The sequence below is a fragment of the Notechis scutatus genome, chromosome 1 (genome assembly GCF_049901735.1).
Source record: "Notechis scutatus isolate UNSWTSFEM ecotype Mainland chromosome 1, rNotScu1.2, whole genome shotgun sequence".
Classification (NCBI taxonomy): domain Eukaryota; kingdom Metazoa; phylum Chordata; class Lepidosauria; order Squamata; family Elapidae; genus Notechis; species Notechis scutatus.
The window spans coordinates 170,316,082-170,331,138 of record NC_142009.1 but is presented as its reverse complement, the minus strand read 5'-3'; the positions used below and the strand labels follow the sequence as shown (position 1 = coordinate 170,331,138).

At 40.5% G+C, this 15,057-nt stretch overlaps 1 protein-coding gene across 3 annotated transcripts in view; it reads left to right on the top strand.

Annotated features, from left to right (window-relative positions):
* The first annotated feature begins 2,442 nt into the window (after positions 1-2,442).
* PARD3B (par-3 family cell polarity regulator beta) overlaps positions 2,443-15,057 on the top strand; it is a 926,621-nt gene continuing 914,006 nt past the window's right edge. For all 3 annotated transcript variants that reach the window (XM_087949489.1, XM_087949488.1, XM_026673207.2), the window contains exon 1: positions 2,443-3,377. In XM_087949489.1, coding sequence (XP_087805615.1) covers positions 3,258-3,377 — 120 coding nt within the window. In that variant the 5' untranslated portion in view covers positions 2,443-3,257. The remainder of the gene's footprint in view (positions 3,378-15,057) is intronic.

Sequence of the window (15,057 nt, the reverse complement as noted above, 5' to 3'; positions counted from 1 at the left end):
TATTAATTTTGTTTGTACTAAAATGTATGATGTATCAGTGCCACACTGTTTATGTATTGATGTGTATGTGTAGACTGAAATAAAAAAACTTGATTAAAAAAAGGAAATAAACAAACATCATGGGGAAACTCTAGGGCAGAAATAGTTCTAGAGAAGAGGGAAGTAGATCTCATCATGATTTTGCAGCTAGCTGGATGCTGTAGTGTCCCAATTGAAAATGAATAATTGCTCAGGAAAGGGGAATAAAAGTGATTGAAACTGACAAATGTTGGAAAAGGAGCAAATAATCAACAAAATCCTTACTGTATTCAAGACTTTTCTTATTCTCTGGAAAGGCAAGGAAAAGCAATTTAATGGATTAATGTATTTCACCATACCGTTCAAGCAAAATAATGAGAAGCATCTGCTCTTTGTCCACACATAAGCTAGTAGAACTCTGCTTCCTCTTGCTTTAAGGAAATTGGAAGAGAAGTTGGTGACATAAACTTTTTTTTCTTTTTGGAAGGGATGGATGGGAGATCTAAAATGAAACCAGAAAACAAAGTGTTAATGGAGATAGTTAAAGATCAGGAAATAAATGGCTGCAATGGAAGCAGACTTGTAACTAGATACTTCTATCACACCCAGAACTGGTCACTTGACTTTGTTTCTAAGGCAATAGATGTCAAAATATATTACTTTTTTATGCAACTGGAACGGGAATATGGGCACCTCAGTTGTGCGCTAGGAATGAAGGATTATACCTTCAGACCCAGGAGGGAAGAAGGAACGTTGTGTTTCAGACTTGGGTTACTACATACATCCACTAATCTTAGTTCATTGATCACAGTACAGGTAGCAAAGTTATAACAGTTCATTTAGTGACTGTTCAAAGTTACAATGGCACTGAAAAAAGTGCCCATTATGACCATTTTTCACACTTACAGCTGCTGCAGCATCCCCATGGTCATGTGATTTACAAATGATTGATAACTAGTTCATATTTATGATGGTTGCAGCATCCTGGGGTCATGTGATCACCTTTTGCAACCTTCTGACAAAGTCAAAGGGGAAGCCAGATTCATTTAACAACCGTGTTTACTACTTTAACAACTGCAGTGATTCACTTAACAAATGTGGCAGGAAAAGTCGTAAAATGGGGCAAAACTCACTTAACAAATTTCTCACTTAGCAACATAAATTCTGGGCACAATTGTGGTCTTAAGTAGAGGACTACCAGTACATCACAAAATAGTACATGATTCCAACTAATATGTCTTCTAATGCCCTAGGTCAGGGGTGGTATTCAGCAGGTTCTGACCACTTCTGGAGAACCAGGAGTGGAAATTTTGAGTAGTTCGGAGAACCGGCATATACCACCTCTGACTGGAGGTTTTACAGTATCCTTCCTCTGTCATGCCCACCAAACCATGCCCACAGAACCGGTAGTAAAAAAAATTGAATCCCACCACTGCCCTAGGTTGTCTTTTATGTTTACAATTTTCACATTTCAGCAACTAAAACTGGAATAAAACTATTAAGGATTAAACATTTTTAATCTGTCTAGGAAAGTTAAGAGTTTTGTGCTTGTTTTATATTTCAATAAGCCATAATTGGTTTATTTGGCTGTGGAGCAAACTCAATGGTTATTCTTAAGCTAGGTTATGATTAGCAGTTAAGAGTTCTGGTTCCACCTTAAGCACAAAGCCACCTGGGTGACTTCAGCCAGTCATTCTTCTCAGGCCTAGAAAGGAAGCAAACCACTTGCCAAGAAAACTACAGGGAGTCCAAGCAGTCACCTGGAGGCAAGGCTGACTTGAAGGCACAAAAGAAGTGTGTGTATCTAAGCTACAGGACTGGAAATAAATCTCAATATGCCAAAATACACTGGTTTTTTTTTACTAGTTAATAAGACATTTTAAGAATTTCCCCGCCTGTTTTTCCAGCCGCTTTGCATAAAGGAGAGGGAGGTAGGCAGCATTCTTTACAAAAGAAATAATCCGAAACAACCAATCCAAAACGTTGGAGCAAGAGAATTTGACAGTTGCCCAAAAGGGTTTTTCGTACTTGTTTACTATAAAGCAAAAACTTCTGTGCGTTAAGACTGTGTGAAGTGGTTCCAAAAGGTTCCCTTAATTGTCGCGAAAACAAACAAGCCCAGGACTTCATTGTTCTTCCTGATCTGTTTTCCTTCTAACCCAAAGGCACAGGCTCCGAACCAGTTGAGAAGGCACACTCCTCCTTCCTTCTCTTGCGAGGTTCAGCGGAATTCGTTGCTTTGGGTTTGCGGGTGCGCCCCTCTTCCAGAATTCAGCGCAGGTCGAAAGAGGCGGCGCGGCGGACCCTTTAAGAGCCACGCAGGGCTCGCTTACTGGGTGGGAATAATTAGGAAGCAACACCCACCGACCCACCCACACCCCAAACGCCGACCTGCTTCGCTGAGCCTCCGGGCGGGAGGGGAGGCGGGGGAAACAAGAGAGCGAGAGCCGGGGAGGCAAGCGCGCGAGAAGGGGCGGGAGTTGAAGTGGCTATACAGAAGTGGCGGCGGAGAGGCCCGGAAGAATGGGGTGTGAAGAAGAAAGAGTTGCCAGGCCGGGCATGGGGCGCGGCGGGGGCTGTGGTTTGCTGTAGCCCTAGGCTCGGTCTGCGAGAGCTTCCTTCTTTCTCCTGCCCCCGAGGAGAGCAGTCTGAGGAGGAGGAGGTGTCGGTGCAGCGACCTGCTTTTCTCTATCTCCTAGCTGGGGTCGCGCGGGGCTTTCGCTTCCTAAGCTCTCGCATCTCTGGGTTCCTGTTTAGGGGGGTTTGTCCAAAAGCGGGAATCTGAGTAGTTGCTCAATTCTTCCCGTGCTCAGTTACAGGCTTCGGGCGGCACTTTCTGTAGATTAAACCCAATCGTCCTCTCTTCCGCCTTGAGAAACTTTGTGTGTGACCTTTGTTGCCGTTTTGCTTCCCTCCAAGACGAGGGTTAAGTGGTTTACAGCTTGTCTTTGCCTGCCAGGCCTCTGTCCTACCATTTCTGAGGAATTCTGGCTCCTTGTCCCCCTTTCTCTTCCTACCTTCCTCCCCTCTTCCCGCAGTGTCAAAACATAAACACCTGCTGCTGCCGAGAGTAGTTTAACCTTTGTCTTCGGGAGTTTACAGTTTGCTGAGTTTTGCATTTCAAAACAAGGTCCCGATTACTGCGAGACTATTTGGTACTCTCCCCCCACCCATTCCCTCTTTCTGAATGTGCCATTTAAAAAAAAAGAATCATCTATCTTTGTTTTAATTTGGATGAGATGAAAGTGACAGTTTGTTTTGGCAAGACGGGGATTGTAGTTCCCTGTAAAGATGGACAAATCCGGGTTAGAGATTTAACCCACCAGGCTCTACAGAGGTACCTAAGAACCAAAGAAAAGGTAAGTATTGACTTCTGCTGTAACACACTATAGGCAAAGTCACCTGTTACTTAACTATTCCTTGTGAAGTGTGATTGGCTTCGTCTTTCCACTGCATGCATAGGCATTTTGAGCGGAAAACCTATTCTTGAGTTTTTTTAATGCAAAAGTTGCTAATATCAGAAATGACACTAAATAGGTTGAAATTGTGAAACTTAATCTTTTCTGTTCTCTCTATATCACATCTTTCATATGTTGATTCACCTTTAAATCTTAGTAATTTATACAAATAAGTCGGTGATCAGACTTAGATATTCAGATCTCATTAGTTATATGTGTGGTACTGCCCAATCATTAGTGGATACTAAAACTCAAAAGCAAGAGACCAGAGAAGTATTTTAAAGATGGCAAATAACATTTTTGTGAATAAATTTGGGAGATTGGATGTAGAGAATTATTGTGTCGTTCAGTGTCTTCTTTAATGTCACTGTTGATCAATTACCAGAAATGGATTAAACTGGAGAATGTTATTCTCAATAAAAGACCTAAACATCTATATTATTATTATTATACCATTTACCAGATTCTCAAGAATGTTCTTCAAAAACATTCCCTATTCCCAGAACAACTAGACACAAGAACAGTTTTCCCAAATGCCATCACTCTCCTAAAACAAATAATTCCCTCAACACTGTCAAATTATTTACTAAGTCTGCGTTACTATTACTATTAATCCTTCCATCCTTCCTTTCACCCATCTCCTCCCACTTATGACTGTAACCTTGTTGCTCGTATCCTAATGATTGTTATTGACTGTTTCCTAGTATGATTTGATCGCTTATTGTATCCTATGACTATTATTAAGTATTGTACCTGATGATTCTTGACTCTTGATGTATGTATCTTTTCTTTTATGTACACTGAGAGCATATGCACCAAGACAAATTCCTTGTGTGTCCAGTCACACTTGGCCAATCTTCTGTTCTCTTCTCTTCTATTGAGTGATGACTACTCCATCTACAACATTCAGGTCCTCTTCTCTTGAACTCATGTCCTCTTAAATAATGCATTGCAATTCCTTGTTTATCTCAGTGATTGGAAAAAGCCCAAATAGAAACAAGAGTCAGCCAATCTGAAGCTTCCATATTAATGGAAGATGTGGCTGAGTTTTTATGATTGTGTTCTTTCTGTTTTTATATTACAAGCTGAATATGTCAATTCTGCCGTTTTCCTCCTGTCAGTCCCTTAAATTTCACCAATGGTGCAAACCATAATTTTTATTGACATCTGGATCTTATTTCTTCCATATTATTGATATTTTTAACATCTGCTCACTTGATAGTTTAATTTGTAATAAGGCTATGCAGTGCTTTAGCTTCAAAGGCAAAGGGAACTTCAGTATTGGGTTGCCTACATAGCACCTGCCTGTAACTAATGAAAGCATCTGTCTTTTCCTGTACTCATGAGGTTGCACTCTGTAGCTACAGGGAAAATATGATTTAAGGTACTACAGCTAGAGGGTATTGGTATGCCCCTGTATTTTCCAAGCATCTTTTTGCCTTTACATTTGAACTATTGTGTAGCCCTTCCCTATAAGTTCCCAGACAGTATGCCTATCAGAGCCACACAATTAAGTAGATTAATTAATCCGTAATTAAATGGATTACCACTTTTGATAAATGAAGATTGATAGTACAGTGACAGTTGCTGTTCTGTTCATTTTCTCAGTGACCCGTCTGAGCTATTTTAAATAAAAGTGAATAAAAAGTGAAAATGTGGTCACTGGTCTGGAATTAGTGGTTGTAGCCCATAAATCTAGAATCTGCCTCATGGTTCCTGTGGAAGAGCATACAAAAGTACTGTTGTTCATATGTTACCAGTATGAACAAATCCTCTTCAAAGGCTTGATATGGAAATGAATGTATTTGTGCTAATTTGTCCTTACCAGACTGTCACCAGAGTATAACTTCAATGTGTAAATTATGTCTAAGTAAAATGTAAATCAGGCACTCAGAGGGTTTATTTTTACTGTTCTGTAAACATCATGCAACTTAGACACCTGAGTATGTGCCATACCACCAATTTAGAATTGAGCTGATTGCAGGAACATTTTCTTCTTGATGATGATGATGGGTATTCTAGATAATCTTTTATCAAAAAGACCCCCTGTACCTGGAAATCATTGAGAAGGAATCTAGGAAAAACTCCCAAGTTAGTAATTCTCGATATCTTATACTTACTTTGCAAAAAAAAAGTTTTTATACAGAACAGCACAGCACATTGAATTTGTTCCAATATAACAGTAAGCCACAATGCTTCTGTGTTCTGATCAATGCTACTTTATTTCTCCTTCATGGCTTCTCTTTTCAGAGTGACTATCTAAATCCATAATGTCTTCATAATTTAGTTTATATTATATCTGAACTGGAATTCATGGCTTGTTGCTTTTTTATTGGGTCTAAGTTTCTTCTTAGCTTGTTAGGAGATAATCAAGGACAGGTATGATTGGAATATGACTCGTAAATCAGACATGCACAATCTGAACTTCTAGAGTTACATACAGTCCCCAAATGTCTTGAGCACAGGCTCAAGTGATTGCCAAATTATAATTTTTAATGTGGAAGAGAAGTTGGAATTTTTTTTATTGGAGAGTGCTATTAACTGCATTTAATATTGAGGACAGATGCTCATGAAATACAGTTAGATTAGGTTTTGTTTTTTACCCTGCTTTTTTGCTCAGAGATGTTCAAGTATGCCATCAGCAGAGAGAAAAGACAGTTCACCACCTCTGCTGTAAACCTATTGCTAATAATGGTATCTGAATGTTTAACTCTTTCACTGACAAATCTAGTGAAACTTTTCAAAGATTTTTCTTGCCACTGTTCCACTGGAAGGTGGCTTTTGACATAGCATGCAAGGCCTGACATGATCCTTGTATTGCTGGAAGTTGTACATCTGTATTTTACTTGTGTAAACTTTAAATTCTTGCCTTGTAATTCTAATATTAATATATTAAAGTGTTGAGTGAACAAGTGTTGAAACAATAGGAGACTGGAAAGTCTTGTACAATCTTACCTTTCTGTGAAACTTACAGCTCTCTTAGAAACTTGTTCATTGCTCAGTTGCATCAGGTCTTACCAGTTCAGTATATCTTTTTTTTCAGCAAATTATCTGTAAAAATTAAAATATTGGCATGAAATCAGAGTTATAGATGGGGATTGTGTTGGGTAGATAATTAAATTTTGCTCTTGAACAGTATTTTCAGAGAGGAAAAATGAAGACTTAGTTTCTTCTGCCTTTGATAAATGTTTTGAGTTATTAGTACTTAGTATCTGAAGTGCCTAATTATTCATCTCAAGCCTGAATTGACACTAGTAATTACTTAAGCAACTATTCAGATTCTTCAATTTATTTCATCAGGCAATTACAGAATTTGAAAGAAACATTCCTCAGTTCATTAGGTCATATTTATAATGTATGAGGTTCTTCAGTTTAGTTAGGACTCCCAGGTCAATCTTTTTCCTGTATCCTCTGTGAGCTGAACTTTTAAAACAGACATTCTCCAGATGAGCTGTGAAGCGTATCCATGACTGGGAGGTGCTTCTGTCTCTCGTCCGATAGGCTGGGCTTAATTCTGAGGACACTCCTCCTCCTCCACGGGGACTCCTCCTTAGTGTCCCCAGTTTTTGCTCAGCCTTCCTACGAACAGGCAGCTTTTTCTCTTACCTTGGCTGGAATAGGAGCAAAGACATCAACATCAGAAAAACAAAAGGTTTGATTGTAGCGTTTCGGCTGCCTTCGGGCTACATGTGTCAGCAAGGAGCCACAGGGAGCTTCTGAAGCAATTAACTCCAGCTGGCTGTCGTTTAATCTTGCTGAGAGTGCTATTGGTGCTCCAAGGGTGGATCGAGGTAGCGTGTTCCAAAATGCAACCCCTCAAGTTAGGAGAAACTTTCCCTTGCCATTGCTAACTGTAGTTTACAAGCAGCGCCATTGCGAAACAGCAAGCATGGGTCGTGTTCGCACTAAACAGTAAATGGCCCGAGGCTTTTCCCCCACGGAGAGAATGCCAAAGAGGGGGGGGTATCAGCGCCTTTACCCTTCTCCGCTCTTTTGGGAGCCGTTGGTGAGGCTTTTTGCCTTCGGATTGGCTTCCAGACAGGAAATTGCTGCTAAATCAGTCTCAGCGTGCCACATTAACGGCCAGCACCATTTTGGATACAGATTGACTGTGTGGGGGTTCACCAGCATCTGAAATAAATCAGCTGGTGGGAAGCAATATCCCAACCAGGGCTGTCTTTATACAGCCCCAAGGGGTCCTTCGGACTTAATCCTCTACCCTTGGGGTTTCACTGAAGAAATTTAGTTGGCTAAACCATCACAGCCCATTCTTTCAGCAGTACAACAGCCAGCACCTAGGCCAAAGTCCGCCTGTGCTGTTGCAGGAATAATAATAATAATAAAAGCTGTTGCAGGAATAATAATAATAAAAAAACATATTAATATTCATATTTTAAGAAAAAGAAAAACGGAGAATTAATATTAAGGGTTCCCTGCACATTCCTGGATATATATTCCTTATCTATTTTATAATTCAAAGATTACAATGGCAAGCAGTAGTAGCTCTAGAGCATCAACTACGAGAGCCATGTCTAGAGCCCAGAGCAAATCAAAGGAGTCTAAGAGACTTTCCAAGGCCACAGAGGAAGATGCCAAAAGGCGCCAGAAGGCACTTGAAAAAAAATGAAAAAGTACATGTGGGAGGCCGAGAAGAATAATTAACCTTCATCTCCCCCAAGGCCCGGTCCGGCTCAAAGCTCCCCTCCACTTCCTCCCCTGGATCTGTCAATGCAATCTAGGTGAAACACGGTCCTACAAGACCAACCTAGCACCTCAACGGCAGTACCTGTACCATGAAGGGCCCCTGAGGCCACATTTACTCCAACAGCGGCAGGCCTCCATCTGGAGGAATCTCTCCCAGAGGAGATCCCTGCGCAGATGAGAGCTTGGATGGAGTTAGCGATAAGACAAGGCATCGCAACGGGAGTACAACAAGCCATTCTGGCTAGGCAGCAACCAGTTGCTCCTGACTATGATTCCCAATCACTACGGTCACAAAGCAGGGCGGAGCCCACTCATCCTCAGGTACTTCCCCAAGGGGAGATTTATACAATCCCACACATGCCTGACCAGGTCAAGCAAGACAGGGAAGGCCAAACAGACCAATTTGAACAAGTTGAGTCAGGTTCCTCCCACGACAGTGATTTGGCCCTGTCAGAGGTGGAACACCTAGAGAAGGGCATGTCAGATGATCAGGGTCTAGTCACTGATCAGCTGACATTTACTGGTTCTGTCCTCAGCTGTTTAAGTCCCTTTTGTTCAAAGCGAAAAACACAGCACGCCTTGACAAACCGACACCCTCCTCTCAACCAACACTAATACAGGAGGAGTTGGATGACTTAATATTCTGTCAACCAGTCACTGAGGCAGACATAATCCCAGTTTCGCAGATGTTCTCTGATTTGGTTCAAAAACCATGGCCCTCTACTGCTGCATATCCCACTCCTACGAGATACAACAGAAAGTTTTACAATCTGGCATCAGATTTTTCTAACTCCCTGAACACCCCCGAGGTCGATGAATCTGTGGTAGCTCTAGCATCCTCCTCCACTATTCCCAATGAGGTGGAGGAAGCCCTTAAACCAGAGGACAAGAGAGCGGAGTTAGCTCTGCGTAGGGCACATCAAGCAGATGCATGGGCCATCAGAGCAGCCACAGCCGCATCTTTTTTTATCAGATCCTCCCTAAGATGGCTCCATCACCTGAGGGAATCTATCCCAGCCTCACATACCAGAGTGCATCAGGACATAGCCAAACTGACAGTGGCTGCAGAATTTTCTGTGGCCGCAGCTTTCAATTCGGTTAAATTCTCATCAAGAGCCATAGCATCCCAAATCACAGCACAACAATTACTCTGGCTCAGACACTGGCAAGCTGATATCAAGCATAAGTGGAAGCTTGCCTTATCTCCAATTACAGGAGACAAATTGTTTGGGACTGCCCTTGATCCGCTCTTGGTAGAATCCAGAAATAAGAAAAAGATTCTCCTCTCTCTTTTTTGTAAATCCGATAATAGGAATTCCCAGCCCTTTCAGAGGGGGTCCTTTCATCCCTTCTACCAGGGATCTTATTCCCCAAGATTCCATAGACCCTCTGTGTACAGACAGGGGCAGCAGATCTGACTTTGGAGACAGAAATAGAAGGGGATGGCAGACAAAGAGGGGCAGGAAACAATGCCTTGTTTCCGAGGGGCAGGAAACAAGGCATTCCACCGCTCCAAGTAAGACCTCTGCTGAGGCTCCCATTGGTGGATGGCTGAAACTGTTTGCAGATCAATGGGATTCCTCAACCTCAGATGCCTGGATCAGGGAGACCATCAGATCTGGACGTCCAGCATGTCCTCATCTTAACTGACAATGTGACAACAAAGGCCCACATAAACAGACGGGCACACACTCAAGACAACTCAGGGAGGCAGATAGAAAGTGCCTTTGGGCAGAAAAGAATGTAATCTTCATCAAGGTGGAACACATCTCACATCTGTCAAACAGGCAGACTGGTTGAGCAGGGCCACTGTCGACCATTCGGAGTGGTGTCTGCATCCAAGATTGTTCCGGAAGATGGCTCAGAGGTTCGGTCAACCAGACTTGTTTGCCTTGCCCCTTGACACAGGGCTCCCAAGGTTCATCTCCAGATACCCGTCTCAAGGAGTGGAGGACGTCAATGTGCTTCGTTGCCGCTGGCCTTCAGGCCTTCTATATGCCTTTCCTCCACTTCCGCTGATTCCCAAGGTGGTTCAGAAATTTCTTATAGAGAAAACAGAGCTATTGTTGGTGGCACCATACTGCCCAGACATCTGTGGTTTGCAGATCTCAGGGACCTATCGACAGCAGAACCATGGAGGATCCTGCCGGACAGTCTCGCTCACTCAGGGTCCAATTCAACATCTGGACCCACAATGGCTGCACCTAGCCATATGGAGATTGAGTGGAGAAGTCTGAAAGGCGAGAAACTTTCTAACAAGGTCATCTCTACTATCCAAGTGGCCAGACGCCCTTCAGTGAATCGTATATACAATGCCACATGGACTACTTTCTGTAGATGGTGTGTTAGATTAAAAATAGACCCCACCTCTCCATCAGTGGCACATGTGCTAGACTTCCTACAGGAAGGTTTAGACAAGAGACTATCACCAAATACCTTGCGCAGACAGGTGGAGGCCCTAGCTTCAGTCATCACCTGGGGGGACCTGAGGTCCATTCCATCACCCAAGAATGTGCAGCTTTATTCAAGGGGCCACAGATTTAAGACCCCCCAGTGATGCACCGTTATCCCACCTGGGACCTAAACAAGGTACTCACGGCGTTCACGAAACACCCCTTTGAGCCCCTGAAAACCACGAGTCTCCTCTTGCTCACATACAAGGTGGTAGCAATAACATCGGCAAGACGAATTTCGGAACTAGCTGCCTTATCAGTCAGACAAGACCTCTGCATTTTCCATTCCGACAGATCCAACTTTCACCCCAAAAATAAGTTCAGCCTTCCACAGAGCACAGGAGCTTATACTCCCCAATTTCTGTCCAAGACCAGCACATGGTCTTGAGTGTCAATGGCATCGCCTAGTGAGACACGGTCTCCATATATACATAGTCCACATGGCAGTTTTTAGGAAGAGCTAACTACTCAAGGACACAAGGTCACATCGACTGTGGGCAGGTGACTGAGAGCCACAATTACTAAGACTTACGAGACTCAGTCATTGCCAGTGCCCTGGGGCATCATAGCACATTTGACCAGGAGCGCTGCGACATCAGCCGCGTGGGCTACACAAGCGCCGATAGAAGGAATTTGTAGAGTGGCAACTTGGGCCTTGCCATTGCCTTTTATCAGGCACTATAAGATAGATGTCTTCACCTCTGCAGAGGCCACCTTCGGTAGGAGAGTTTTACAATGGGTCCACGGGGACCAAGAGGGGACTCCAAACCAGACGGAGACCCTCCCATAGGACACATCATGGATGCTCTGAACAACTCATCTGGAGAATGGTATTGACATTTACCTGATATGCCCTTTCTCTGTGAGCTGTGAAGAGAATCCTGCCCCACCCTGATTCCATCTGGTGGGGTCCTATTCCAGCCAAGCATTCAAACAATGGTGAAGAAGAAAGAAGATAATCTCATCACTTCGACTTTGCCAAAACTGGGGACGCTAAGGAGGAGTCCCGTGGAGGAGGAGGAGTGCCCTCAGAATTAAGCCCAGCCTATCGGTCAAGAGACAGAAGCACCTCCCAGTCATGGATGCTCTTCTCAGTTCACACAGAAAGGGCGCATCAGGTAAGTACCAATGCCCATTTTATACTTTAAAAGAGACACAAGGGAATAAGCAGGGATTTGTAATATAACAAAATACTTAGACAATATTGCTGTGACACATCCACTTCTAAAAACAATGTCACTTGTTACATCTAGTGTATTTGAACAAGATGTGCCTTAGGTTAAGATGTTGTTATAGATCTATAGATAAAGTTGGGGAAAACCTAGTATACCCTATGGCACAACGGAAATCAGCTGCTTGGAAAAGTCTGTTATACAATATCATTAATACTGATACTTTTAAAGATTTCGCATAAGATAGTAATGTTGACAATTCGTTCATATTTAGTTGTAATCTTGTTTCTGTTTCAGAGATTGTGTCTAAAGTTGAAAGGATATTTAACTTCTGTATAAAATGCATACTTTTCAGATAGTTGGAAAGAAATGTATGATTTGAGCTGCATGGTTGTATAAAAGAAAGCTTGATGAAGAATCCTAGGATTATTTCTATTTGTAGCCGGCCTTTTAAGAATAAGAACAGTAAGGAATGCCTCCATCTTATTTTAAAATAAGGTTAGCATCAAATTAAGAACAGCAGTGGTGGCATAGTGGTTAGAATGCAGTAGTGCAGGCTAACTGCCCTCAGCCTGGAGTTCGACCCTGATGGGTCTTAAGGTTGAGTCAGCCTTCCATCCTTCTGAGAGTGGCAAAATAAGGACCCAGATTGTTGAAGGCAATATGCTGATGTTATAAACTGCTCAGATAATGCTATAAAGCACTATGGAGAGGTATATAAGTCTTTAGTGCTAAGAAGAACTGTATTGTGCCTTAGGAGATGATCTTGTTATTTGTAGAGAGATTAGTTTATTGAAATCAATGGATCACTTTTAAGATTTATTTGGCAATGCCTTTCTTAAATAGCCACAGTTTTGTTAAAACTCAATCAAGCATGGAGAAATTTATATATGTGGTTTGCTACATTATTAAAAATAAAGATTTTAAATCTTTAACTTTTGCAAATGTGTACATTTCTGTGAGATCAAAGCAGCTCACCCAGATTGTGCAAGTTTAGAACAAATCAACCCCTGTTCCAAAATGTGAGGGGAAACGAAGCATTATTATTACAGATTCCTTCACAAGTTCTGACATTCCTCAATTTGGCAGATTTTTTTTTAAGTTTTCCAAGTTCAGGAGACATGAAGAGTGCATTAGGGAATAAAATAGCAGCCACAGATACATTTCTGCTGATTGGCTGGATGTTTTTGTGCAGTGGCCAGGAGGAAGTTAGTAAGACCCAATTAATATATTCCAGGAAGAAGAAAAAATCATTTTGGTCATATTGCACACTAGAGATTAAGCTGTTTTAAAGAAAAAATGCTTCAAATTAATCTACTCTTGATGAATGTAATGATTGCTGATATTTTTCAAATGAGTTTAATAACAAGGCTTGGATTAAAACACATGGTATGTTTATTAAAAATGTGGCTTCTTTGCTATGACAGACTTGTCTCTGATATCTAATCTAACACAGAGATTTGTATTCATGATTTAGGGGTTTTGTTTCCCTTTATTTAGAGAAACAAGGATTTTGCTATAACCTGTAATTTAATTAGAGATACTTCATGCATGCAACCAACTGAATACTTCATGATTATAATTTATAACTGGTTTTGCAAATAGTTAAAGAAAACTAAGGTGATTAGCAGTAATTAACATGGATTTTTATAAATCAGTGCCTAATTAACCAACGGATTTTGGGATGGACAATTAGTTTTTCATTGTAAATGCAAACAACTTTACTTATTTCAAATAATTGATTTTTAGGATTGAATTGGAGGCTACTTTTAGGTAGTTGGCAGTCTATGCCCCTTTTACAAAGTGAAACTTCGATTAAAATAACCCTAATAGCTGGCTTAAGGATAGAGGTGAAATTTGCAGAAATGCGTTTCAGTCCTATAAATTTGATAGACTGTTGAGTTCTTGATTAGCATTTTGGTAACATTTCTAAATCAATATGTGTTTGTGCAAATGTGTAGAAAAAATTAATGGTTTTAATAACTGATATTAATTTTAATAATTTATTTTAGTTTAACATGGATTGACGTTTTTTGCTTGTTCTGCAAGAGTGATGCTTAATTTTCCTGATGGACAGGATTATTATATGTCATAGCAGTAGTAACCATGAGCTGAATTTTTAGATGTGCTTATTCAAACATATGCAGAATTATGTACTCTCCTATCTATTTAAATACAAATTTATCCTTTTACAATCAACAATTCTCTAATTTGCCTCTGGTGCAACAATATATTTTCTTGAATAGAAAATCTTAATTAAGCTGTACAACACTCAAATTTGCTCATCATGACAAGCATATTAATAAGCTCAAGTATCACTTTTGTGTATCAGTGCCTCATGGTACAGTGAGAATTACGGATGATTGCTTGTCAAGTTTAAGAGAGAACTCAGTATTATTCATAGGCAGGGTCCTATATAATTGAAAGGTGATTTTGTAGCATAGTATTAAAAAGAACTAAAACCTTAATGTGCTACGCATATTAATTTCTTCTGTAAGGACTATAATATTAGGGGATCTTGGTGTTTCCTATAGTTATTACCGCTAAATCACTACTACTTCCTTTTTATGTCTGTCTGTGGCATATTTTTTTTCTTTCACTTCTGTGGCTTTCTTTTCTCATTTCTGACAGTTTTATGTCTGCTAATAAAGTTTATTTTTTATTAATAATCTAAAATATATTTTAAAACTGAGATTAAGCTGGTAATAATAAAAATAGCTGACAGTTATTGTCAGAATGAAAAACTGCAATGAATGTGCTGAATTCAGAATCTAAAAGTTGGATTTTCCAATGCAGATTTCTTTTTTTTTTTAAACAAGTTTTATTGATTTTTTAAAGACAAACAAAACATAAGACATCAAAGTATAAAACCTCCTTTCTAAAAATTACTTATAAGTTTTAACAAGGCAAATAAAACATTATTTTTAAGGCATAATTCCACATTATCACATTTCCATATATCTTTTCCAAATTTCTCATTGTTTCTCCCTTCACTTTTATTCAATTATATTTCTTTCTATCAAGGTTTTATTAATTCTCAATCAAGCATAAACACACAAAAAATAAAACAAGACATAAAAAGATAAAACCTCCTTAATTATCATTTATACATGTCTTTTCCAAATTTCTCTCCCTTTAGTTTTATTCCTCCCAGGTTTTATTAATTCACAATCAAAACATAGCTAACCAAAACACAAAACAAAAAACATAAAACTTCTTTTGAAAAGTGGCTTAGCCCCGGGTTACATCTTT